This window comes from Rhinopithecus bieti, unplaced genomic scaffold, assembly GCF_001698545.2.
Source record: "Rhinopithecus bieti isolate Rb0 unplaced genomic scaffold, ASM169854v2 scaffold_41082, whole genome shotgun sequence".
NCBI lineage: Eukaryota > Metazoa > Chordata > Mammalia > Primates > Cercopithecidae > Rhinopithecus > Rhinopithecus bieti.
Genome location: NW_016817890.1, coordinates 853653 through 880620, shown reverse-complemented (window position 1 = coordinate 880620; position 26968 = coordinate 853653). Strand labels below are relative to the sequence as shown.

General features: G+C 44.7%; 1 protein-coding gene across 1 annotated transcript; it reads right to left on the bottom strand.

Annotated features, from left to right (window-relative positions):
- On the bottom strand, positions 1 to 21362 carry RPA2 (replication protein A2). Its single transcript, XM_017856436.1, is given in 10 exon segments — positions 1 to 730; positions 2748 to 2842; positions 3026 to 3133; positions 5733 to 5849; positions 6369 to 6443; positions 13725 to 13838; positions 13969 to 14070; positions 20687 to 20793; positions 21054 to 21216; positions 21218 to 21362. Coding segments are annotated over 10 exon segments (1032 nt in total). The 5' UTR covers positions 21284 to 21362; the 3' UTR covers positions 1 to 645.
- Positions 21363 to 26968: the final 5606 nt, after the last annotated feature.

Here is a 26968-nt window from a genome sequence, read left to right as displayed (position 1 = left end):
TTTTTACAAGTTACTACAATAGAACTGTTTTATTAAACATATGAATGTACTTATTTTGTACAAAACGCAGTAACACTTCTTCCTTTCCTCTGCCCCTGGAGGCTACCACCGCAGAACTTCATGTTCACAGAAACACAAGTCATGACAAGTGTGTCAAGCAGTCATGACAAGCAGGAAAGTGCAATTCTGAAAGTAATGCCACACAACCAAAGTGGGAAACAAAAACAGGCAGAGGCCAGCCGGTTTCTCGGCTAGGGCTCTGCCTACAAGGCCCTGGTCCTGCTCATCATTCAGCAGCAAACATTTTAAGAAGAGGAACTCCCGAGCACTATGTAAGTACTCTCCTGGTAGCATCCTTCCAATTCCATCTATCTTGATGTGGTAACAAGCTTATTTGTAACTTCCTCAAGAAATCCCACCCTAGATTGCATCCCTGTCAATTGCCCATCTCCCTCTGAGCTTCAAACAAAACAAAACAAAACAAAACAGAAGAGCAGTAAGTTTCAAAAGGATGTCAGAGGAGACCTTTGATAGATGAAACCTACTTCCTAGAAGCCACGTGGCCAAACATATGCAGAGCCGGAGACAACAGATTGTGAAACTAGGTCCAGCTGTAAAATATCTCAGGTACCCAATTAGATCCAGTTATTCTGCATCTGTGGATTTAAAATGGTCATCATCCACAGTAGAATAGATGTGCCCCTCATTGCTCAGAAAATCCACAGCTTGCCTAGAAAGAAAGAAAAAAATAAAAGAAGTCATTTTCAGGCCAATTCAGAAGGAAATTGCCTTTTGGATATGGCCAAATATGCAAACTTCGCTTATCTTCCAACTTTCCACCTTAGCTAAGAATTCACAAGTATTTTGCACATAGAAAGCTCTCACAGGGAGAAATGCCAGTAAAATAGCAAAACAGAGCTTATTCATGGAGACACTGGCTATTAGGACTATCTTGGATCCCTCTCCCAAACTGTGTAAAGGAAAGACAACAGGGCCTCACTTAAATACAGTCTAAGCAGGAAAACAAGGATCTAAAGCTGTAGTCACACCTGCACACAAAATCTCTTAGTAAAAAGAGCTGTCTTGGCGGGCGGTGCTCAAGCCTGTAATGCCAGCACCTTGGGAGGCCGAGACGGGTGGATCGCGAGGTCAGGAGATCAGGACCAACCTACCTAAGCACGGCGAAACCGCCGTCCTCTAAAAGAATACAAAAACTAGCCCGGTGGCGAGTGGCGGCGCCAGTATCCAGCTACTGGGAGGGCTGAGCAGGAGATGGCGTGTTAAACCCGGGAGGCGGAGCTTGCAGTGAGCCGAGATCCGGGCCCAGCTGACCATCCAAGCACTGGGCGACAGATGCGAGACTCGTCTCAAAAAAAAAAAAAAAAAAAAAAAAAGAGCTGTCATTTAAAAGTCCCCTTTTCCAGCCACACACTGAAATCCCTTTGGTCCCCCTCTGGGAAGTAAAGTTGTGGGAAGCAAAGGAAACATTGAAACCTTCAAACCCTTCAAGGTCCTCAGGGTTAGTGTCAGTAACGTATTTAATAGCCACAATCTACAGAGCACCTAAGTGACAGCAGTTCTCTACCTCATCAGCACAGTAACTCTGAGATAGGAATTATCCTTATTTTACAGGACAGGAAATGGAATTAGTCCTGAGTATTCCTTTTCTATCTAGGCCTGGCAGGTCAATTGATTTACAGTAACAAATAACTATCACAAGCACCGTAAGTCAGTGTGTTTGACTGGTTTACTACACTGCAATCAGGAGGCTGCTTGTCTAAGATGGAATCAGGATAAGGGTGTTGGAAGGACTGGTTGTTTAATAAGGTCCAGATAGCCTAATACACTCATGTCCACAATGGGGACAGTAACAGCAACAGGACTGTACACCTGAGGACCAGGAGCTAAGGACTTCCCTCCTCCAGTCTAAATCCCATAAGGAAATCAGGTCAACTATTTGCTCAGAATTATTATATATCCCTTACATATAATGGTCCTTAGTGTCTGCTGAATGAAACAATTTGCTGAATAAGTGATGTGATGGGTAGCACCATTTTGGCGCATAGTCTTTTTCCTGTTTTTCCATAGCTGAACAATTTCCATTCTGCCACCAGGGTTGCAGTTAAGTTGTTTTTGTGTGACAGTCTCACTCTGTCATCCAGGATGGAGTGCAGTGGCACAGTGATGGCTCACTGCAGCCTCAACTTTCTGGGCTCAAGTGATCCTCCCACTTCAGCCTCCTGGGTAGTGGGGACTACAGGCATGCGCCACTGTGCCCGGCTAATTTGTTTTTATTGTTTTTGTAGAGACAAGGTTTTGCCACGTTGCCCAGGCTGGTCTTGAACTCCTGAGTTTAAGCAATCTGCCCACCTCAGCCTCCCAACATGCTAGAACTATAGGCATGAGCTAGTGCCTGGCAAACTTTTACTTTTTTTTGAGATGGAATCTCGCTCTGTCACCCAGGCTGGAGCGCAGCGGTGTGATCGTTGAGTGCCACCACGCCCGGCTAATTTTTGTATTTTTAGTAGAGACGGGGTTTTCACCATGTTGGCCAGGCTGGTCTTGAACTGCTCACTTCAGGTGATCCACCCGCCTCGGCCTCCCAAAGTGCTGAGATTACAGGCGTGAGCCACCATGCCTGGCTGCCAAGTTTTACTTTTAAAACTCACTTCTCGCTGTCAGGAAACCCTTGTGAGGTGAAACAGGTACAATTCTAGAGCCTGAGCTCATGAAAATCAAATACTTACTTGATTGAAGATACAGACATGTGTTTCAGCTGGTTCTTGAGATCCTGAAAGTTCAACCCTTCAGGTCTTGGACAAGCCTTAATCAAATTCAATACCTAAAGATTCAAATCAGAAAGATTTTCACAATTATTTTGGATCAGCCTCCCCTTTGCAAACCTGAGTCCCTTTATAGGAAAGAAATAAACCAGGTATTCAAACAATCTTAGCTCATCAGGGAAATAACAAAATTTAAGACTGTCTGTGTTTTGTATTTCTGAAGCCACTCTGGTGGAGTCTACCTGGTTTTGGGCCACAGTGAGGCCATTTGCTGGCATGAAGCTATTCCCACCGAAGTTCCCTGCTTCACTCATTCCTGGATTGCTGATAGGTGCTCTCCCTGCTGAGGGCTGAATTAAGAAATAAGTTAACACTATTAGAAAATCCATCAAGTTAAACAGTCTTTACAACTTCAAATAGCTTGTTAAGCAGCTAAGAAAAAACAATTGATAAACAGTTTCCCAGTAACACTGCTTACATTGGAATGGACAGCTATTATCTAATGAGTATTTCATAGGAAGATAAAGTAACTCCCCGAAGCACATAAATATCAAAAAGAGACAGATCTTCTTGGCTCCTTTTGTTTCTGATGTGAGAGGAACCAGAGAAGAGTAGTAGTGAGAAGAAATTACCCAGAGTCTGCTATTTTGGTATCCGTGTGGCCCAATCACTCAAGCATTCACTGAGTGTCTATAGGCATGAAGCATCACAGGCAGAGAAAAGGAGACACAGTCCCTATCGTCCTCTCTCTTTCCTTTTTTTAAAACAAATTCTTAAAATGCTCTGCAATCACTATTTTCATTTCCTTTCTCCCCAGTCACTCCTCAACCCACCATATTTGGGTTCTCCCCAAGTACACCTCTGAAACTGTTCACCAAAGTCACCAAAGACTTTTCAACCAATTATCAAAAAGTCTCTTTCAGTCCTCCTAATACTTGACCTCTCAGAAGCAGACACTGCTGACCACAATCCTCTTGAAATGTGTTCCTCCCTGGGCTTCTTGATACCACATTCTTCTGGTTCTCCATCTGACTCTCAAACTGAACCTTCTCAGTATCCCTCATTAGCCTCTTCTATCTGTCTCCCAAAAGGCTGACAGAGTCCCCAGGATGTCATCCCAGACCACCTCCTAGGCCACAAATCCTCACTGCCAGCCGGATTGCTAACTGGATGCCAACATGGTGAAACCCTGTCTCTACTAAAAATACAAAAATTAGCTCGGTGGGGTAGTGCGCACCTGTAATCCCAGATACTGGGGAAGCTGAGACAGGAGAATCACTTGAACCCGAGAGGCGGAGGCAGCAGTTAGCTGAGATCACATCATTGCACTCCAGCCTGGGTGACAGAATGAAACTCTGTCTCAAAAAAAAAAAAAAAAAAAAAAAAAAAAAATAGGGCTGGGCACAGTGGCTCATGCCTGTAATCCCAGCACTTTGGGAGGCTGAGGCAGGCAGATCACAAGGTCAGAAGATTGAGATCATCCTGGCTAACACGGTGAAACCCCTTCTCTACTAAAAATACAAAAATTAGCCAAGCATGGTGGTGGACGCCTGTGGTCCCAGCTACTCGGGAGATTGAGGCAGGAGAATGGCGTGAACCTGGGAGGCGGAGCTTGCAGTGAGCTGAGATCGCGGCACTGCACTCCAGCCTGGGTGACAGAGCGAGACTCTATCTCAAAAAAAACAAAAACAAAAACAAAAAAACCCCCAAATAAACAAAATTTTAAACATTTGAATAAAGGCAATCTTTATCATGGCCTCCAAAGCCCCACAAAATCTGGGCCCTGCCTCCTTGCCTACAACCCTCTCCCTCTCCCCTGTCATTTGCTTCACTCCAGACTCTGGCCTTACTGGTTTCAGAGATGTCACGCTTACTCCACCCTCCTGCTTCTTGCACTTCCTAGTCCCTCTGGTTTGGAATGTTCTTCCCCATCTAAAATTGTACCATTCTTGGTTCCCTCCATCACCCTCTTCTCCTATTTTGCTTTATTTACTTCAGAGCACCTATATAGCTACCTAAAATTATATATATTTTTTGTTTATTGCTTGTTTCTCCCAAGAATGTAAGTATATCGTGTTCACTGCTATACTCGAATGGGGACTAGAATGATTGGGACTATCAAATCAAAGTAGGTGCAATAAATATTTTTCTTTTTCTGTATTTATTTTTTGAGACAAAGTTGCTCTGTTGCCTAGGCTGCAGTGAGTAGCACAATCACAGCTCAATGCAGCCTTGACCCCCTGGGCTTAAGTGATCTCCCAAACTCAGCCTCCCAAGTAGCCCATCGAATTCTTTAATTTTTTTTGTAGAGACACGGTCTCCCTATGTTACCCAGGGTAGTGTCTCGAACTGGGCTCAAGTGATGCCCCCATACCAGCCTCCCAAAGCGCTGGGATTTCAGGCCATGAACCATCACACCCGGCCCTGAGGGCTTTCTAATACTAGAGTCAACAAACCTTTTGCGTGGTCCTAGATGGACTTGACAAAGTTAATTCACACAATGGAAAATACTATGGAGAAATTTCAATACGAACCAATAAATGTAATCTCAGGGAAAAAATAATACTACATAATTTTTCCTACTTAGCCAGTAAGTTGGAAGGAAGACAGCAAAATGCTGTCCTGAAGGGAGCTACTCTCTGAATATGCACTGACAATCCTTGGAGCTAAGAGCTCAGCCTATAATTACATGTCTACACCTAAGGGTTGTCACAGGCCTCAGCTGTCCAGGCCAGTGGAGTCAGAGGAACTCTTAATTCTGAGAGAAACATCAGTGTTTCATCTAGAATAAAATACAGGGACAAAGCTAATGGAGAAAGTGTTCTGAGGACTTAGTGATGTCTTTCTCTGGCTCGACCTTCAAAATGTCAAGGAAATCAAAGCTGGAACACAAAACTAACCTGTGTTCTTCCAGGGAAGAGAAAAAGCTAGGAAAGTGAGGCTACTCACCTGGCTGCTGGCTTTGCTTAGTACCATGTGTGCATTGATCACTTCCAGAATATGTGTGGTGAACTCATTCATATCCTCCAGGGGCATGATCTTAAAGGCTACCAGGCTCTTTTTGTTCTATTAAAATGAAGAAAAAAAGGTGAATAAAATATGAACATACATTAATTTCAGGTCAACATTGTGGCGCTTTTCTTGGTTATAATATTAATATTTTGCTAATATGAGAAAAATGTTATATACTCTCAGAGGTAATCCAAATATGGTCAAACATGAGGAGAAAAACACTAAAATTAATAGCTAAGTGACATTAATAATTTCCCCACGGTTGCATAACGGAGCAAAATCTAGACTCCTGACTCCGAATCTAGTGTTCTCCTTTCTCCAACTAATGAACGCCACAGATGGCAATTGTAGAAGGAGATTCTGTTCTTTCTTTACTATTCTGTCAGTTTCATGTTAGGGTTAAAAAAAATAATAATAGAAAGAAAGAAGAATTATTTCCTTTTGAAGAAGAGAGTAAGAAAACTGCCCATTAAACAGGGGACTTAAGTATTTTAACTATCCAAAAGCCATGACATGAATCTAGAAAATGCTTCATGCAAAAACACTTTAACTGCTATTTTATTCTGACTTTACCTGAAAAGATCTCAGGTGGCCTGCCACTTTCACATATGTTTCTGGAGGAACCACAGTATTTTCACTGCTGGCATCCTAACATAAAATACAAACATGTCATTAAGGTTTTAGTGATGCTGGTGAAAGCCTCTTTAACATTTCTATATTATGTATAGAAAGAGAAAGTTATAAAGTAGAAGAGTTAAAGGATCCTAAAATGGCATTAAGGAGTTTGCCCTGCCTTTTACAACTTTCTTTTTTTTTTTTTTTTTTTTTTTTTTGGAGTCTCACTCTGTCGCCCAGGCTGGAGTGCAGTGGCCGGATCTCAGCTCACTGCAAGCTCCGCCACCTGGGTTCACGCCATTCTCCTGCCTCAGCCTCCCCAGTAGCTGGGACTACAGGCGCCCGCCACCTCGCCCGGCTAGTTTTTTTGTATTTTTTAGTAGAGACGGGGTTTCACCGTGTTAGCCAGGATGGTCTTGATCTCCTGACCTTGTGATCCGCCCGTCTCGGCCTCCCAAAGTGCTGGGATTACAGGCTTGAGCCACCGCGCCCGGCCCCACAACTTTCTTTTTTATAAAACCAGGAATTAGAATAAAAATATCTCTAAAGGTAATTCTCGGTTCCAAAGTTCTATAGTACATCATAAAAAAGCAAACAATTATGATACTCTCATTCAAGCTCTTAGGCACACAATTTTCTTTTTTTTTTTGTGAGGGAGTCTTGCTCTGTTGCCCAGACTGGAGTGCAGTGGCATGATCTTGGCTCGCTGCAACCTCCCCTCCCAAGGGAGGGTTTGAGTGATTCTCCTGCCTCAGCTTCCCCTGTAGCTGGGATTACAGGCGCCCGCCACCACGCCCCACAGGCACACAATTTTCTGGTGGATGTACTTATTGGCAAAGCAATTCTAATTCTGGGAATTTAAGGAAGTAATTAAGAACATGCATTAAGATTTACATTTATCATAGTACAGAATATTAAAAATTTTAAAACAACCTAAATATCCAACATAAAGTACACATTTCTATATAGTAGGATACTCCACACTGTTGCAAATGATAACACAGAATTCTGTTTACTGTCTGGAAAAACAAGTCATGATACATGGAAAAAAGCTGATTTCCCATTTGAGACAATACACACTAAACTGTTTAATGGTTGACTAGGATAATTACAAACTATTTTAATATTTCTTTATCAGTTTCCTAGAATATGCAAACATTATTTATAAGAAAAATACATTAGCTGATTTTTTTTTTTTGAGACAAAGTGTCTTGCTCTGTCACCCAGCCTGGAGTGCAGTGGCACGATTTCAGCTCATTGCAACCTCTGCCTCACAGGTTCAAGCGATTCTCCCGCCTCAGCCTCCCGAGTAGCTGGGGTTACAGGCACGCACCACCATGCCAGGCTAATTTTTTAATTTTTAGTAGAGATGGGGTTTCACCATGTTGGCCAGGCTGGTCTCAAACTCCTGACCTCAGGTGATCCACTCGTCTTGGCCTCCCCAAAGTCCCAGGATTACAGGCATGAGCCACCACACCTGGTCAAAAAGACTATTTTTTAAAACGACTATCATACTGGCAAAAATTTAAGACAAAAACTCATTGTTAGGCCGGGTGTGGTGGCTCACGTCTGTAATCCCAGCACTTTGGGAGGCCGAGGCAGGAGTATCACCTGAGGTCAGGAGTTAGAGACCAGCCTCAGCATGGAGAAACCCCGTCTCTACTAAAAATACAAAATTAGCCGGGCGTGGTGGTGCATCCCAGCTACTCGGGAGGCTGAGGCAGGAGAATTGCTTGAACCTGGGAGGCAGAGGTTGCAGTGAGCCGAGATTGCGCCATTGCACTCTAGCCTGGGCAACAAGAGCGAAACTCCACCTCAAAAAAAAAACAAAAAAAACCAGAAAACCCCCAAAAAACCCGACAACAACAAACAAAAAAACCCATTGTTAGAAAGGGTATGGAGGATGGGATGGAAACTAACTGGGCACTCTCATGCATGATTTAAGTGTAAACCAGTACCTTTATAGAAGACAGTACAAAAATGCAAAAATTAAGATGTTAAAAAAAAAAGTCAAGTGTGTATTTCCCCCCAGAAAACCTACTTTTAGGAATATATCTTACGATTATTTTATTTTTTTGAGATGGGGTTTTGCTCTTGTTGCCCAGGCTGAATGCAATGGCACGATCTTGGCTCACTGCAATCTCTGCCTCCCGGGTTCAAGTGATTCTCCTGACTCAGTCTCCCAAGTAGCTGGGATTATAGGTGTGCGCCACCATGCCTGGCTAATTTTGTATTTTTAGTTGAGATGGGGTTTCACCATGTTGGCCGGGCTGGTCTTGAGCTCCTGATGTCAGGTGATCCGCCTGCCTTGGCCTCCCAAAGTGCTGGAATTACAGGCGTGAGCCGCGGCGTCCAGCCTTATGATTATTTTATAATCATGAAGAAATGTATGCAAAGATACTCACTGGTGCATTGTGTATAATGGAGAACGACTGAAAAGAAGCTAAATGTTGTTCCCTGATTGGGTCTACCGTTAAGTAAGGAATGATGTATTCTTACAAATGGAATAGGTGGTCATTTAAAATGATAAATGTAAATCTTTACAGATAACATTAAAAAATCAGTTCCTGGCTGGGCCATGGTGGCTCAAGCCTATAATCCCAGGACTTTGGGAGGCCGAGGCAGGTGGTTCACCTGAGGTCAGGAGTTCGAGACCAGCCTGGCCAACATGTTGAAACCCCATCTCTACTAAAAATACAGAAATTAGCCAGGTGTGGTGGTGCACACCTGTAATCCCAGCTACTCGGGAGGCTGAGGCAGGAGAATCGTTTGAACCTGAGAAGCAGAGGTTACAGTGAGCCAAGATTGCGCCAATGCACTCCAGCCTGGATGACAGAGTGAGACTCAGTCTGAAAAAAAAAAAATCGGTTCCTCACCAGGCATGGTGGCATCAGTCTATAGTTCAGCTACTTCGGAGGTTAAGGTCAAAGGATCACTTGAGCCCAGCTTTGAGGCCAGTCTAGGCAGCAAGCCAAGACCTTGTCTCTATTTAAAAAAAAAGAGGGCCTGTGGTTCATGCCTATAATCCTAGCCCTCTGGGAGGCTGAGGTGGGCAATCACCTGAGGTTGGGAGTTTGAGACCATCCTGACAAACATGGAGAAACCCCGTCTCTACAAAATACAAAATTAGCTGGGTGTGGTGGCACATGCCTGTAATCCCAGCTACTCGGGAGGCTGAGGCAGGAGAATTGCTTGAACCCGGGAGGCAGAGGGTGCGGTGAGCTGGAGATCGTGCCATTGCAACAAGCCTGGCAACTCCAGGCTGGGCAACAAGAGCAAAACCCCATTTCAAAAAAAAAAAAATCAGTTCCACAACATAATTTTTAGTGAAAAGAGCAAATTACTTAGCAGTTGCATAGCATATTATCCCTTTTACAGTAAAAGAGGTATGTGGACATCTGTATGTACATATAGGCAGAGACAGATGTCTGAAAGGATATTTCCCAACATGTGTTATAACAGTTCTTTAAGGGACATGAGATTTCAGGTGATTTTTAAAATGTTTTATAAGCAAGTATAGTGCATTTTGTATGAACATGTAGTATTATGTATCCACAGTATCTACCTCCCTGCTTGATGGCAGGGACTGTGTCTACTTCATTCTTTTTATACCTGGAACCAGGCACAGTCTGGTTCAGAATTGGTACTCCAACAATAACTGCTGAATGAATTATCCTTTATTTTTCTGAGAAGCAAAAAATTAAAAAATTACGTAACTACCAAGTTATTTCTCTATGGTAACTTGTGGTTTTTGAAGGAAAACGGTCTTTTTTTTTGAGTCAGAGTCTCACTCTGTTGCCCAGGCTGTAGTGCAGTGGCGCGATCTTGGCTCACTGCAACCTCTGCCTCCTAGGTTCAAGCAATTTTCCTGCCTCAGCTTCTGCGTAGCTGGGATTACAGGTGCCCGCCTCATTTTTGTATTATTAGTAGAGATGGAGTTTCACCATGTTGGCCAGGCTGGTTTCAAACTTCTGACTTCAGGTGACCCGCCCGCATTGGCTTCCCAAAGTGCAGGGATTATGGGCGTGAGCCACCATGCCCGGCCTAAAATAGTCTTTATTATCCAAATTTTGTGTAATGAATGTATTTCAAAAACAAAATACAAAACACCAAGAGGTCTTCTGCACAATTAAAAATATAAAAGGATAACAAGTATATACTGTATTTCAATCTATTTTATCCATGTTTATAAAGACACTTATATACACATGCTGCTGTGTAAAAATTGGGTCAAATCCTGCATACCATATTGTAATACGCTTTTCTCAACAATTTATGGCAAATACTTCTTTGTGACAATACACGCTTTTCTATATCATTTGTAGTATGTTATAAACATGTCATGGTTTACTTAATAATCCTTTATTGCTAGTATTTTGAGATCGCTTTATTTTTATTTATTTATTTTGAGACAGAGTGTTGCTCTGTTGCCCAGACTAGAGTACAGTGGCATGATCTCGGCTTACTGCAACCTCCGCCTCCCAGGTTCAAGTAATTCTCCTGCCTCAGCCTCCAGAGTCGAGTAGCTGGGATTATAGGTACGCACAACCACACCCGGCTAATTTTTGTATTTTTAGGAGACGGAGTTTCACCATGTTGGCCAGGCTGGATTTGAACTCCTTACCTCAGGTGATCTGCCTGCCTTGGCTTCCCAAAGTGCCGGGATTACAGGCGTGACCACTTCACTGGTCTAAATCTTTGTACGTGTCTTTAATTCTTTCCTTGATGTAAACTCCTAAGTCATGGAGTTTTGCTAGGTCACCATTTTTTTTTTTTTTGAGACTGAGTCTCGCTCTGTCTCCCAGGCTGGAGTGCAGTGGCGTGATCTTGGCTCACTGTAAGCTCCGCCTCCTGGGTTCACGCCATTCTCCTGCCTCAGCCTACCGAGTAGCTGGGACTACAGGTACCTGCCACCATGCTCGGCTAATTTTTTGTATTTTTAGTAGAGATGGGGTTTTACTGTGTAAGCCAGGATGGTCTCGATCTCCTGACCTTGTGATCTGTCCACCTCAGCCTCCCAAAGTGCTGGGATTACAGGCGTGAGCCACTGCACCCGGCCGTTAGGTCACCATTTTTATGACTGATGCTTTTGATACAAGCTGATGTTTGAGAAAGGTTACACCAATTTATACTCACGCTATAAGCCTACTTTCTTGGACAATAACAAATCACTCAGTATTTATTAAGTGCCTACTACTAATCTAGGGCACTGTGTGGTAGCTGCTGCTCTTACTAGAACTAGACATTGTCATTCTTTGTTTTCTTTGCAAACCTAAGCTAAAAATGACATCTCAATGTTTGTTAAGCCTGCTTTAGTTACTGCCACTACCATTTCTACTGTCTTTTATGAATTATCTGTGCATCTTGTTTGCTCATTTTTCTAAGGTGCAGTGGTTTTCTGGTTTTATAAGAGCTTTTTGGCTGGGCGCAGTGGCTCAAGCCTGTAATCCCAGAACTTTGGGAGGCCACGGTGGGCAGATGACTTGAAGTCAGGAGTTTGAGAACAGCTTGGCCAACAGGGTAAAACCCTCTCTCTAGTAAAAATATAAAAATTAGCCAGGCATGATGCCACAAACTTGTAATCTCAGCTATTCAGGAAGGTGAGGCAGGAGGGTTGCCTGAACCAAAAAGGTGGAGGTTGCAGTGAGCTGAGATTGAGTTACTGCACTCCAGCCTTGGAGACAAAGTGAGACTTTCTCAAACAACAACAACAACAAACAAAACAAAACTCAAAACCAGAAACAACAAAAAAGAGCTTTTCTTTTTTTTGTTAAGACAGTCTCAGTGTGTCACCCAGGCTAGAGTACAGTGGCACAATCTCAGTTTCACTGCAACCCCTGCCTCCTGGTTCAAGCAATTCTCTTGCCTCAGCCTCCCGAGTAGTTGGAATTACAGGCGCCCACCACCACGCCTGGCTAAGTTTTTATAGTTTTTAGTAGAGATGGGTTTCGCCATGTTGGCCAGGCTGGTCTCGAACTCCTGACCTCTAGTGATCCACCATGCCAGGCCAAAAGGAGCTTTTATTAATTAAAATTTAAATGTTTGTAATATGTTGCAAGTATTTTCGGCGTTCATTTAAACAATATTTATTCTAGGACCACTATGTGACTAGCACTGCTCTAGGTGCTAAGGCTACAGTGGTGACCAAGATAAAAATCTTTGTTCTAGGCCGGGCGTGAGGGTTCAAGCCTGTAATCCAATCACTTTGAGAGGCTGAGGTGGGTGGATCATCTGAGGTCAGGAGTTTGAAACTAGCCTGGCCAACATGGCGAAACCCCATCTCTACTAAAAATACAAAAAATTAGTCAGGTGTGGTGGCAGGCGCCTGTAATCCCAGCTACTTGGGAGGCTAAGGCAGGAGAATTGCTTGAACTTGGGACGCAGAGGTTGCAGTGAGCTGAGATTGCGCCACTGCACTCCAGCCTGGGCAACAGCGCAAGATTCTGTCTCAACAACAAAAAAAGCAGGGCCTGGGCGCGGTGGCTCAAGCCTGTAATCCCAGAGCTTTGGGAGGCCACGGCGGGTGGATCACAAGGTCAGGAGTTCAAGACCAGCCTGACCAAGATGGTGAAACCCCGTCTCTACTAAAAATACAAAAATTAGCCAGGCATGGTGGCGGGTGCCTGTAATCCCAGCTACTTGGGAAGCTGAGGCAGAGAATCGCTTGAGCCCGGGAGGCGGAGGTTGTAGTGAGCCGAGATCCCACCACTGTACTGCCTGGGCGACAGAGTAAGACTGTCTCAACACAACAACAACAACAACAAAAAACACCTTTGTGGCCGGGCGCGGTGGCTCAAGCCTGTAATCCCAGCACTTTGGGAGGCCGAGACGGGCGGATCACGAGGTCAGAAGATCGAGACCATCCTGGCTAACACTGTGAAACCCCGTCTCTACTAAAAAATAGAAAAAACTAGCCGGGCGAGGTGGCGGGCGCCTGTAGTCCCAGCTACTCGGGAGGCTGAGGCAGGAGAATGGCGTGAACCCGGGAGGCAGAGCTTGCAGTGAGCTGAGATCTGGCCACTGCACTCCAGCCTGGGCGACAGAGTGAGACTCCGTCTCAAAAAAAAAAAAAAAAAAACACCTTTGTTCTATTGGAACTTAACATTCTACTGTCTCCTGTCATTTGACTTTTAATTCTATTTTTGGTATACCGGGAAGGTATATAATCAAATCTATTAATCTTTCACTTTAGGGTATCTGTCTTTGATGTCTTTTGTATTATTTTTGTAAGAAAAAACTTTAAAAAGACTAAAAAAGTTCAACATCTCCACAGTTCCAAAGTAACCCCATCATGATTCAAAACCAGCCACTTACATCTGTGTCAACCCACTGGCGAACGTCCATGGGTGCAGCTGTCATGTCATCTATTTTGTAAACAATGTTGGTTGGAGCCTTCTCTGCATGTCTGATGATCCCCACAATAGTGACCTAGGTTAGAAGAAAGAAAAAAAAAGGCTGTTTCCCCTGAAACCAAGGCTATATTTTTGTATTTTTAAACGTAGTCTTATTTCATTCTTTATTATGAGTAAGTGATTCCTTCACAAATTATTTGACATACCTGTGAAATCTCAACATTCCCAATTCTGAACACTTCATCAACCAAAGTAGCAGAAAGCAGCTGAGATATAGTACAGGGTACAATGTGCTGGGCTCGGGCTCTCTAAAAAGAAAAAGCATGCAAAATTAAATTAAGAAAGTAATAACTACCATACCACTCACCTGCCATGTGCCAAGTACTTTAAATATATTAGAACATTGAATTTCAAAACAAATCTCATTATCTTTGCTTCAGAGAGATGGAAACCAAGGCCATATAGCAAACCAATATCACACTTTTAGAATCCAAACCCAGGTTTGTCTAACTCCAGAGTTCCTGCTGAATACATGTGTTGCCCTGAGAATTCACCAAAATGAGTTATGTCAGAGTGGGGGACAGGATAAGGAAGAACGACCTGCTGCTGCCAGAACAGACCTTCAAGAGGAAACCCCAGCTTTAGGGTGTAGACAGGCTGGTGCTGCTGTTCAGGTCACTGACAAAATGAGATGGTATTGCGAAAAGGTTTGAGAAATGACTAATGGAGACAGAACTTTGGAATTGCTTGTAGGTCTTGTGATGAACTATAAAAGGTAGAAGAATAGGTTCTTGTAGGACAGATTTTTTGACAATCAAATGGAGCTCCTGGGGAAATGGAATAAGAGCTCGGGCATGTTGGACAGCTTTTTAACTTTTTTTTTTTGAGACAGAGTTTCGCTCCTGTTGCCCAGGCTGGCGTGCAATAGCGCAATCTCAGCTCACCGCAACCTCTGCCTCCCGGGCTCAAGCGATTCTCCTGGCTCAGCCTCCTGAGTAGCTGGGACTATATGTGTGTGCCAGCATTTTGCATTTTTAGTAGAGACGGGGTTTCTCCATGTTGGCCAGGCTGGTCTGGAACGCTTGACCTCAGGTGATCTGCCCACCTCAGTCTCCCAAAGTGCTGGGATTACAGGTGTGAGCCACCGCCCTTGGCCACATTTTATATTTTGAGATGGGGTCTTGTTCTGTCACTCAGGCTGGAGTGCAGAGGCATGATTATAGCTCACTGCAGCCTCAAACTCACGGGCTCAAGCAATCTTCCTGCAACAGTCTCCTGAGAAGATGGGACTATAGGCACACCACCACACCCAGTCAATTAAAAAAACATTTTTTTTTTTTGTAGAGATGGGGCTTTGCTATGTTGCCCAGGCTGGTCTTAAACTCTTGGTCTCAAGTGATCCTCCCACCTTAGCCTCCCAAAGTGTTAGGATTACAGGCATAAGCCACTGTGCTGGACTCATGTTGGACATCTTAGGGGGAAGAGGCAGGATAGGGTAGACAGAACAGTATCTAGTGAGTACACTCAAATCATATCCTTTTTTTTTGAGATGGAGTCTCATTCTGTTGCCCAGGCTGGAGTGTGGTGGAGCAATCTCGGCTCACTTCCGTCTCCTGGGTTCAAGCAAGTCTCCTGTCTCAGTCCCCCAGGTAGCTGGGATTATAGGTGCATGCCACCACACCCAGCTAATTTTTGTATTTTTTCTAGAGATGGGGTTTTGCCATGTTGGCCAGGCTGGTCTCGAACTCCTGACCTCAGGCAATCTGCCCACCTTGGCCTCCCAAAATGTTGGGATTACAGGCATGAGCCACTGCACCAGGCCCAAATCATATCTTAAACCAGCCACACAACAGTGTAAACTTATTTTTGCCTACCAGTGGCAAGAGGTAGTCTGGGTGACATAAAGATGAATACAATGGGACAGGATTTACCCTCAACATATTCCTAATCTAGGGGAGGTACAAAGGTAAACAATAAACCTGATCTTGATATACCATAAAACAAAATGTGCCATGTGGGACCTCAGAAAAACTTACTGGCAAAAGAGGGAGGCTTTAGGCTGAACTCTGAAGCATGAGAATTTCAACAGTGAAAAAGTAGCAGGTAACAGGCTGAGGGCAAGTGCGTACTCCCAGTCTCCTGAAGGGAGTATGTACAAGGCAGAAAAACAATGAGAGCTCTTCCTGTCAGAAGCCAAGAGGAAGTGGACCAATACCTGTACTGCATGGAAGACTTAGAACACAGTAGACTCTTGGCCTTTATGGATTTAGCAGTTGTAACTCTGACCTGAACATCCATGACACTGCCAATATTTCACTTTGCTGAAGCATGATTTTGAACGGTGAGTACTGCCGCAAAAGGATAAAACAAGCTCAGTCAACCGCTGGCACATATGCCACAAAAGGCAGCAGCCAAGCTTGAGGGTTAAGACTGTGGCTCTATTCTCAAGAGCAGTTGCTTGGCCAGGCGTGGTGGCTAATGCCTGTAATCCCAAGGCCGAGGCGGGCGGATCATTTGAGGTCAGGAGTTGAGATCAAGCCTGGCCAACATGGCGAAACCCTGTCTCTACTAAAAATTAAAAAAAAAATTAGCCAGGTGTGGTGGTGTGTGCCTGTAATCCCAGCTACTGGGGAGGCTGAGGCAGGAGAATCACTTGAACTCGGGAGGTGGAGGTTGCAGTGAGCCAAGATCTTGCCACTGCACTCCAGTCTGGGCAACAGACTCTCCTCAAAAAAAAAAAAAAAAAAAAAAGCAGTTGCTCTTGGTCACATTTATTAACCCATTTGTACCTTGGTTTCCTCATCTGCAAAACTAGGAATGATAAATTACAAAAATTAACTACATGGTAAGGACTCAGAATACTACCCAGCACACAGTACTCAATAACAAATGTTAGCTATTATTATATTAGCTATTGTTCCTCATTCTTTATATCTGCAATAGCTTTTAATAACAATGTGACGGGATCAACTGTTTTTCAATTTTACTTTATGATATTTTATAGGTAAAGTTACATGCTATGTTAATATTTATAGTTTTAAAATTTGCAGGGGTCCCAGGATTTACCTCTCACAAACTACTATATTTCTGTTTTTACCTATCACAGCTGAGATGTTCATCGTATCTTCAGCATAAGAAAACTTAAGACCAGTAAGGTAAAGTGGCAAGAACATGAGGTTTGGAGCCAGAGTCCTATAGACCTATGCTCAAACCCCAGCTCCAAAGCCCTGGACACAGGACCACCTTTTCTGAAAACTGGGTATATATACCTCTTCAGTTGTAAATGAGACACATAATATATACGAAGTGCTAATACCAATCTCTGCATGCAGTGGATGTTTGACAAATATTATTACCTCTCAGGTAAAAAAGTTACATATGGGTAACAGTTGAGATGTTAACAATGCCTTCAAATTCATCTCAAATCAAGTATTTATTTTTTATTGAGCACATATTTTGTGTAGGAATTGATCGCAAGGAATTCCTAGTTTGCTCCGAAGAGGTTCACAGAATGTCAATATAAGTATGCTTAATTCTGAAAAAAAAACATTTTCAGACTAAAAAAATTTTCATAGCTGATTATGAATTACAGGCTACTCTGACAGTACTTCATGAAGGTACCATTATTACAGATTAAAAATGGGTCACTATTTGAAACTTCACATGGTTCAATCACATTGAACAAATATATAATCAAAAGGAAACATTTTGGATAGAGTTTTTATCAACCAGGGATGGTGCTGCACACCTGTAATCCTAGCTACTTGGGAGGCTGAGGTGGGAGGATCCCTTGACTCCTGGAGTTAAGAGTCTGCAGTAAGCTATGACTGTACCACTGCACTCCAGTGGGGGTGAAAGTGAGACTCCGTCTCAATTTTAAAAGAAAAAAAGAATAGGGCATTCACCTAACTTTTAACTGTGGAAAATACTAGATTTAAAAACAAAACAAGGCCAGGCACAGTATCTCATGCCTGTAATCCCAACACTTTGGGAGGCCAAGAAGAGCGGATCGTCTGACATCAGGAGTTTGAGACCAGCCTGATCAACGTGGCAAAACCCCATCTTGACTGAAAATACAAAAATTGGCCAGGCATGGTGGCATGCGCCTGTAGTCCCAGCTACTTGAGGGGGCTGAAGCAGGAGAATCGCTTGAACCCAGGAGGTGGAGGTTGCAGTGAGCTGAGACCGTTCCACTGCACTCCAGCCTGGGCAACAGAGCAAGACTCTGTTTCAAAAAAATAAAATAAAACAAAAGATTGTCCAGGCATGGTGGCTCACGCCTGTAATACCAGCACCATGGGAGGCAGGGGTGGGAGGATTGCTTTAGCCCAAGAGTTTGAGACCAGCCTGGGCAACATAGTCTCCACAAAAAGAAAAATAAAATCCAGAGACTGGGATTGAGTCTCCAATTTACAAGCATTATTCTCTGAAAAGCTATCTTAATACCCAGCTTTTAGGAATTATGACATAAAAATTCTAACAATCAGAATGGAGAAAAATAGTTAAGCTTGGGAAGAAAAGATGAGAACCAATCATCTACCTTGTTTTCTCCTTCACGATCTCAAGAAAATCAAAATAGAGAATTAAAGTCCCTTGAGATCTTCTAGGAGAGAGAAAACTACAACAGGGAGTTGTTGCTCATCAGATGTTGGATTTGTTCAGCATCATGTGTGTACTGTCTGATTCTAGTTCCTTATTAGCTATGTAAGCTTAGGCAGTCCCTTAATATACCTGAGTCTCTGCTGTATGCTGGAATAAACAACAAATTCCTTACAGAATTATGTAAAATAATTTATATGAAAGTTACAAAGTGGCCAGGCGCGGTGGCTCATGCATGTAATCCCAGCACTTTGGGAGGCCGAGGCAGATGGATCACAAGGTCAAGAGATCGAGACCATCCTGGTGAATGGTTACTATGGCGCAACACCATCTCTACTAAAAAAATACAAAAAATTAGCCGGGCATGGTGGTGGGCGCCTGTAGTCCCAGCTACTTGGGAGACTGAGGCAGGAGAATGGCGTGAACCCGGGAGGCGGGGGTTGCAGTGAGCCGAGATCACACCACTACACTCCAGCCTGGGCGACAGAGCGAGACTCCGTCTCAAAAAAAAAAAAGAAAGTTATAAAGCAATGTCCAAATATACCAGAATATCAATGAATTTTTTAACCTGCTCACACTGATTCTTAACACATCTGAGTGACTCCTAAAGAGAAGTCAAATTAACCCCACATTTATAGAATGAAATTGCAATTGTTAAATGCAAACTCAGCTGGGAGTGGTGGCTCACACCTGTAATCTCAGCACTTTGGGAGGCTGAGGCAGGTGGATTGAGGCTAGGAGTTTGAGACCAGCCTGGCCAACATGGCCAAACCCTACCCCTAAAAAAAACCACAAAAATTAGCCTGACACGGCAGTGCATATATGTAGTCCGAGCTGTTAGGGAGGCTGAGGTGGGATGATCACTTGAGGCCTGGAGGTCCAAGCTGCCGTGAGCTGTGATCACGCGCCACTGCTCTCCAGCCTGGCAGACAGAGATCCTGTCTCAAAAAAAAGAAAAAAGACAAACTCATTTCTGAGTGACTAATCAACGTTTAGACAGCTTTCTATAGATTGTTTTCCTACACAATGCCTTACTTGTCAATTCTCAGAACCACCCTGTGATATGAGTACTACTAGTATCATCAGATGAGAAAAACCAGGGGCCACAGCCTTCAAGATGCTTTCCTGAAATCACGGATTCTGGAGTCCCCGTGTTCTTCAAGCAATTCTCCTGCCTCAGCCTCCCTAGTAGCTGGGATTACAGGCACCCGCACCACGCCTGGCTAATTTTTGTATTTTTAGTAGAGACCAGGTTTCACCATGTTGGCAAGGCTGGTCAAGAACTCCTGATCTCAGGTGATCCACCTGCCTCAGCCTCCCAAAGTGCTGGGATTACGGGCGTGAGTCACCGCGGCCGGCCCAAAGACCACACTCTTTTTTTTTTTTTTTGAGACGGAGTCTCGCTCTGTCGCCTGGGCTGGAGTGCAGTGGCCGGATCTCAGCTCACTGCAAGCTCCGCCTCCCGGGTTTACGCCATTCTCCTGCCTCAGCCTCCGGAGTAGCTGGGACTACAGGCGCCCGCCACCTCGCCCGGCTAGATTTTGTATTTTTTTAGTAGAGACGGGGTTTCACCGTGTTAGCCAGGATGGTCTCGATCTCCTGACCTCGTGATCTGCCCGTCTCGGCCTCCCAAAGTGCTGGGATTACAGGCTTGAGCCAACCCGCCCGGCCAAGACCACACTCTTGAAGTCCCCTCACATTTAATTTAAAAGCGACTTTGGGCCGGGCTCGGCGGCTCATGCCTGTAATCCCAACACTTTGGGAGGTCGAGGCGGGCGGATAATCTCAGGTCAGGAGTTGGAGACAAGCCTGACCAACATAGAGAAACCCTGTCTCTACTAAAAGCACAAAGTTAGCCGGGCATGGTGGCACATGCCTGTAATTCCAGCTACTCGGGAGGCTGAAGCAAGAGAATCCCTTGAACCTGGGAGGCCGAGGTTGCGGTGAGCCGAGATCGGGCCACTGCACTCCAGCCTGGGCGACAGAGGGAGACTCCGTCTCAAAAAAAAAAAAGAAAAAGAAAAAAAAAAGAAAATAAAAAAAAACAAGTTGAGAGCATTCACACAAGACTGACTCATTAGCTACACTGATCAATTTCAAAATAAAGCCAATGAGGGGAAAAGCCAGGGCAACAGGAGGTGCAAAATTTGGCAAGATTTCATTTCTGAAACTTACACACTTAATTATGAGAGATGCGGATAATAATAGATCATTATCGCATCAGTTCATGTTGAAATCTTCCTTCAAAGCATAAAGTTTCTGTCATAGATGACTTAGGGGCTTCAGGACAGGATAAAACAAAACCAAATACTCCTTTCAACCTACTGATTTCTTTTCGGCCTGAGAAGGTGCGGGCGATCCAAAGCCCCCCGGGGACTGCGTGTAGCCGCCGGCTCCCCCATATGAGGAGCTGCCATAGCTTTCGAATCCACCTGTTTTGAACAACAGGATTAGTGCCTGTGCCACGTCCCGCGCCTCCGAGAAACCTGCAGGCTCCCCGAGGCTTCGCCCCTCCAAATACTGCCCGCGTCTCCCTAACCTTCCTCGCCGCCTTCCTGCGACCCCCAAACGCCCCAGCTCCGCTCCCGGCCTTCCTCTCCGGCTGCCACACGCCTCTCGGACCCCAGGCTCTCCCTCTTGCTAAAACCTCCTGCGATTCTCTTCCTCCTCCACCCCGCACCCCCATCATTACTGTTCCACATCTTGGTCGCGATTTTCCGCAAAAAGGCCGAGAAGGTTCGGGTCTGGGGGAATCACGGAAAACCACAGAACGCGGCCGCTACTGCGCCGCTCTAGCTACTTTTCTCTGGCGCCACAAACTCCTTCCAGCGAATGACGGAGCCAGTCAGCTCCCGGGGAGCTTCTCGCTTCAGCCAATCGGTGCTCACGAATGCTACGCTTCTTCCTGTCTTCTCTGCCCATGCTCCAAAAAACGCACACTGCACTCCCAGTTGGCTCCAAAAGCCTGCGCGGCCATCTTTACGAAGGGCAAAACCCTCCGCACTAGCGGAAGCAAAGAGCTGGCAGGGCGGTATCGCAAGAAATCAACCAATCAGAGCAATACTACCGCGACGCAGCGCCGCGTGATTCCACCCTCGTCAAGTGCGCGACTTCTGACGTCACTTCCTTTGTTCGGCGTGCTCGGGTTCCCGCCAAACTACCACCAATCAGACGACGCCTTCAACTAAAGGGCCGTAGTGGGGTTTTTGGCTTCGGTGTTTCCCACCCGCGGTCGCACGGGAATTGCGCACCTCAGGGACTCGCAGCACTAGCCTCACAGCATCGCGTGGAGTTGCTTGTTCTTTTACATAGGAAGTCCCATTCTCTTCGTGTAATGCCACCAATGGTCCCGATTCTCCCCAGTGGGGCTGTGAGACTCCTACGCCCTCTTGCCCATGACAGACTTGTAAAGATCTGAGGGTGGCACCCCTCGTCCCCCACCTGTCCCCACCCCAGTCTCATCCAGGCTTGGCCTCTCCAGTCATTTCTACCATTTTTTGTAATTCTTCATATGACGTGCTGGTCTTTTCCTCCCATGGGGAGTGGAACCTTTTGTCAGTTCCTTCCTCAGAATATTAATAACATTGTTAGAATTTTATGTTCATTTATGTGTTTAAGAAAAATTAGCAGGTGCTGTGGCTCATGTCTGTAAACCCAGCAGTTGGGGTCTGAGGTGGGAGGACCTCTTGAAGCCAGAAGTTTGAGACCAGCCTGGGCAACACAGTGAGAACCCCTCCCAAAAAATATTTTTTAAAATGTCTGGTGTGGTGACCAGTGTCTGGGGTCCCAGCTACTGGCGTGGCTAAGGTGGGAGGATCACCTGGGCCTGGGGTGTCCAGGCTGCAGTGAACTGTGATGCACTTCAGCCTGGGTGACAGAGACTGCGACTCAAAAAAAAAAAAAAAAAAAAAAGGATTGTTGATGCTTTCTTTGTTCCTGGCCCTGTGCTGGTCACGGATTCAGTGGTAAGTAAGACAGACATGGCCCTTGGGCTCCCGAACTGTGTGTTTTTTCTTCTCTTCTTCTTTTTCCTTTTTTTTTTTTTTTTTGGAGACGGAGTTTTGTCCTTGTTGCCCAGGCTGGAGTGCAATGGCGCGATCTTGCCTCACTGCAACCTCCGCCTCCCGGGTTCAAGCGATTCTCCTGCCTCAGCCTGCCGAGTAGCTGGGATTACAGGGATGCGCCACCACGCCTTGGTTTTTTTTTTTTTTTTTTTTTTTTTTTTGTATTTTTAGTAGAAACGGGGTTTCTCCATGTTGATCAGGCTGGTCTTGAACTCCCTACCTTAGGTGATCCGCCGCCTCGGTCTCCTAAAGTGCTGGGATTACAGGCATAAGCCTCCGCGCCCGGCTTTAATTTTTTTTGTTGTTGTTGTTGTTGAAAACAAGGTTTCTCTCTGTCACCCAGGCTGGAGTGCAATGGCGCAATCTCTGGGATTACAGGCCCAACTCCCTCCCCATTCCTTCTTTTCTTCTCCATCTCTCTACCCCTCCTCCTCCTCTTTCCCCCTTCTGCCTCCTCCTCTCTCCTCCTCCTCCTTTCTCCTGCCTCAGCCTCCTTCGTAATCCTTCTGGGATTACAAACCCAACTCCCTCCCTCCCTTCCTCCCTCCCTCCTTCCCTCCCTTCCTTCCATCCTTCCTTCCTCCCTCCCACCTTCCCTCCCTTCCTTCCTTCCTCTCCTCCTCCTTCTTCTCCTCCTTGTCCTCCTCCTTCCTCCTTCCCCTTCCTCCTTCCTCTTTAAAAATAAATCAGATGGTGGCGGGCCCCTGTAGTCCCAGCTACTCCGGAGGCTGAGGCAGGAGAATAGCATGAACCTGGGAGGCAGAGCTTGCGGTGAGCTGAGATCACATCACTGCACTCCAGCCTGGGCGTCAGAGCGATACTCCATCTAAATAAACAAATAAATAAATAAATAAGAAAGAGCCAAGTGCAGTGGCACACCATGCAGTCCCAACTACTTGGGAGGCTGAGGCTGGAGGATCGCTTGAGCCCAGGAGTACAAGGCTACAATGTGTGATGATCTTGCCTGTGAATGGCCAGTGCACTCCAGCCTGGACAAGGGAGCAAGATCCTATCGCTTAACAAAATAAAAAAGAGAAAGAATGTAAAATGTCTTAAAATATAACACAATGCCAAACATCAAAATCAGATTTTTGCCCAGAATTTCAAGACCTGGGTGATCTGATAAATCAAATAGAGGAGTCAGTTCTCAATAAATGCTAAAGTAATTGGTATTTACTCTGTGTGTGGATGTGGTAGTAAACTCATCTCTTAATTTAGTTTTGTCAAGTTGAAGTCTTCCTGTCACATAAAAGGAATTGCTGGGAGGTCTTCCACTTCCCTCTCCAGGTAGGTTGTACACTTTATTCTCAGACTGGGAGCTGTCAGGGAAATCTAAAGTAAGACTGAGAAGAAGAGAAATCGTCATCATTTTTTTTTTTTTTGGAGTCAGGGTCTTGCTGTGTTGTCCAGGCTAGAGTGTAGTGGCATGATCACAGCTCATCACAGCCTTGACTCAACCTCCCTGGTCTCAGGTGAACCTCCCACCTCAGCCTCTTACATAGCTGGGACTACAGGTGTGTGCCACCACACCTGGCTAATTTTTGTATTTTTTGTAAAAACGGGGTTTTGCAATGTTGCCCAGGCTGATCTCGACCCCCTGGGCTCAAGTGATCTGCACAGCTCGGCCTCCCAAAGTACTAGGATTACAGTTGTGGTCCAGCTGAAATCATCCTTTAAGACCAATCTGGTGACACACCCATTAGGATTGCCACTATCAAACAAAATAGAAAACAACAAATGTTGGTGAGGATGTGGAAAATTGAAACTTTTGTGCACTGTTACTGGGAATGTAAAATGGCACAACAACTATGGAAAACAGTATGGTGGTTCCTCAAAAAATTACAAATAGAATTACCATATGACCCGGAAATTCAACTTCTGTGTCTATACCCAAAATAATTGAAAGGGAGGACTTGGAAATATTTGAACACCTGCGTGCATAGCCGCATTATTCATGATACCCAAAGACGGAAGCAGCCCAAGTGTCCATTGACACATAAAAGGATAAACAAAACAAAATGTGGTATAGATATATAGTGAATTAATAATATTCAGCCTTAAAAAGGAATGAAATTCTGAGACATGTTACAATGTGGAGAACCTCAAAAACTGCAAAGTTAAATAAGCCAGTTACAAAAGGACAAATATTATTTGATTCCACTTATATGTGGTACCTTGAGAGTCTAATTCATATGCACAGAAAGTCAAAGGGACACAAAAATTAACCAGGCGTGGTGGTGCCCACTTGTAATCTCAGCTACTTGGGAGACCTGAGGTGGGAAGATGGCTTGAGCCCTGGAGGTGGAGAGATAACATCACTGCTCTCCAGCCTGGGTGACAGAGCGACCCTGTCTCAAAACAACAGTGACAACAACAAAAGAGTCAAATAGTGGCTGTAGAGGGCAATAGAGAATTAGTATTTAATGAGTACAGAATTTCAGTTTGGGAAGATGGAAAAGTCCCAGAGTTGGATAGTGGGGATGGTTGTACAGCAATGTGAATATATTTATTGCCACTGAACGGTACACTTGAAATGGTTAAAGTCCTAAATATTATGTATATTTTACCACAATTAAAAACATTATTTTTTAAAGAGAGAGGAAAAAATAACCCAGTCTGCTATTTGCTGGGTACATACCACCTGCCAGGTACCTGCATTTTTGGCTCTGCTAAGTGTTTAATGTATGTCTCAATGTTTTGGACCTGCCATTTTAACCTCCAGTATCATTTTGCCTCCATTTCCTAAATATACATATTTTAATCAGATATGACCCAATATTGGTGAATTTCCATTTATACTTGATTCTCTGTTCAATATTCTGTACAGTGTAAGTTACCCATTTCCAATTTTTGCCATTTTAATTCTGCAGAAATCATTTTTGTGTAGTATTTCCTGGGCAGTGTTTACAGCGAAGATTTATTTTGTCAATAAAAATTAGATCCCAATCAAATTTTACAGATTTTTTACGCCTGCCACTGTCACTTTATGGGTGCTCTTTATTTGTATCAAGTATAATTTGATTTGGAGTGATTTTTTTTTTCTTTCTTTTTTTTTTTGAGGCAGGGTCTCACTCTGTCACCCAGACTGGATATCAGTGGCACAATCTTGGCTCACCCCGCCTCTCATGCTGAAGCAATTCTCCTGCCTCAGCCTCCCGAGTAGCTGTGAGTACAGGTGCATGCCACCACTCCCAGCTAAGTTTTTTTTTTTGGTATTTTTAATAGAGATGGGGGTTTCACCATGTTGGCCAGGCTGGTCTCAAACTCCTGACTTCAAATCATCTACCCGTCTTGGCCTCCCAAAGTGCTGGGATTACAGGCGTGAGCCACCATGTCCGCCCGATCTTTTTTTTTTGAGAGGGAGTCTCGTTCTGTGCAATGGCATGATCTCAGCTCACTGCAACCTCTGTCTCCTGGATGCAAGCGATTATCCCACCCCAGTCTCCCAAGTAGCTGGGATTACAGGTGCCTGCCACCACGCCCAGCTAATTTTTTGTAGTTTTAGTAGACGCGGGGTTTCACCATATTGGCTGGTCTCGCACTCCCAACCTCAGGCAATACACCTGCTTTGGCCTCCCAAAGTGCTGGGATTACAGGTGTGACCCACCGCACCTGGCCTGGGGTGATTTTTTTTTTTTTTTTGAGACGGAGTCTCGCTCTGTCGCCCAGGCTGGAGTGCAGTGGCGCGATCTCAGCTCACTACAAGCTCCGCCTCCCGGGTTCATGCCATTCTCCTGCCTCAGCCTCCCGAGTAGCTGGGACTACAGGCGCCCGCCACCTCACCTGGCTAGTTTTTTGTATTTTTTAGTAGAGACGGGGTTTCACCGTGTTAGCCAGGATGGTCTCGATCTCCTGACCTCGTGATCCGCTCGTCTCGGCTTCCCAAAGTGCTGGGATTACAGGCTTGAGCCACCGCGCCTGGCACCTGGGGTGATTTTTAAAAATAATTTCCAGTGTTAAACACATGTGATTTTCCAAAAATTTTTTTGGTCTAAGATAATTTTACTAGATGGAGTTTTAGCTGTTTTCAGTTTTAAATGACACTGATTATTTCTACCAGTAATACTCATTGCAAATGGATAATGCTGATAGAATTACTTTCAGTATCAGAGAGGCTTTTCTATGTGGAGCAGAACATTTCATTCACAACTACATTTGTTCCTCAGTATACACAAGGGATCAGTTCCAGGACCACCAGTATACCAAAATCTGCCCATATTCAAGTCCCATCGTTGGCCCTGTGGAACCCGCTAATATGGAAAGTCAGTCCTCCTATACTGGGTTTCGCGTTCTGAAAATACGATATTTTCAGTCTACGATTTGTTGAAAAAAATCCGTAAAAGTGGATTGGGGCTGGGAACGGTGGCTCACGCCTATAATCCCAGTACTTTGGGAGGCTGAGATGGGCGGATCATGAGGTCAGAAGTTCAAGACCAGCCTGGCCAACATGGTGAAACCTCGTAGTCTCTACTAAAAATACAAAAAATTAGCCAGATGTGGTGGCAGACGCCTGTAATCCCAGCTACTCGGGAGGCTGAGGGAG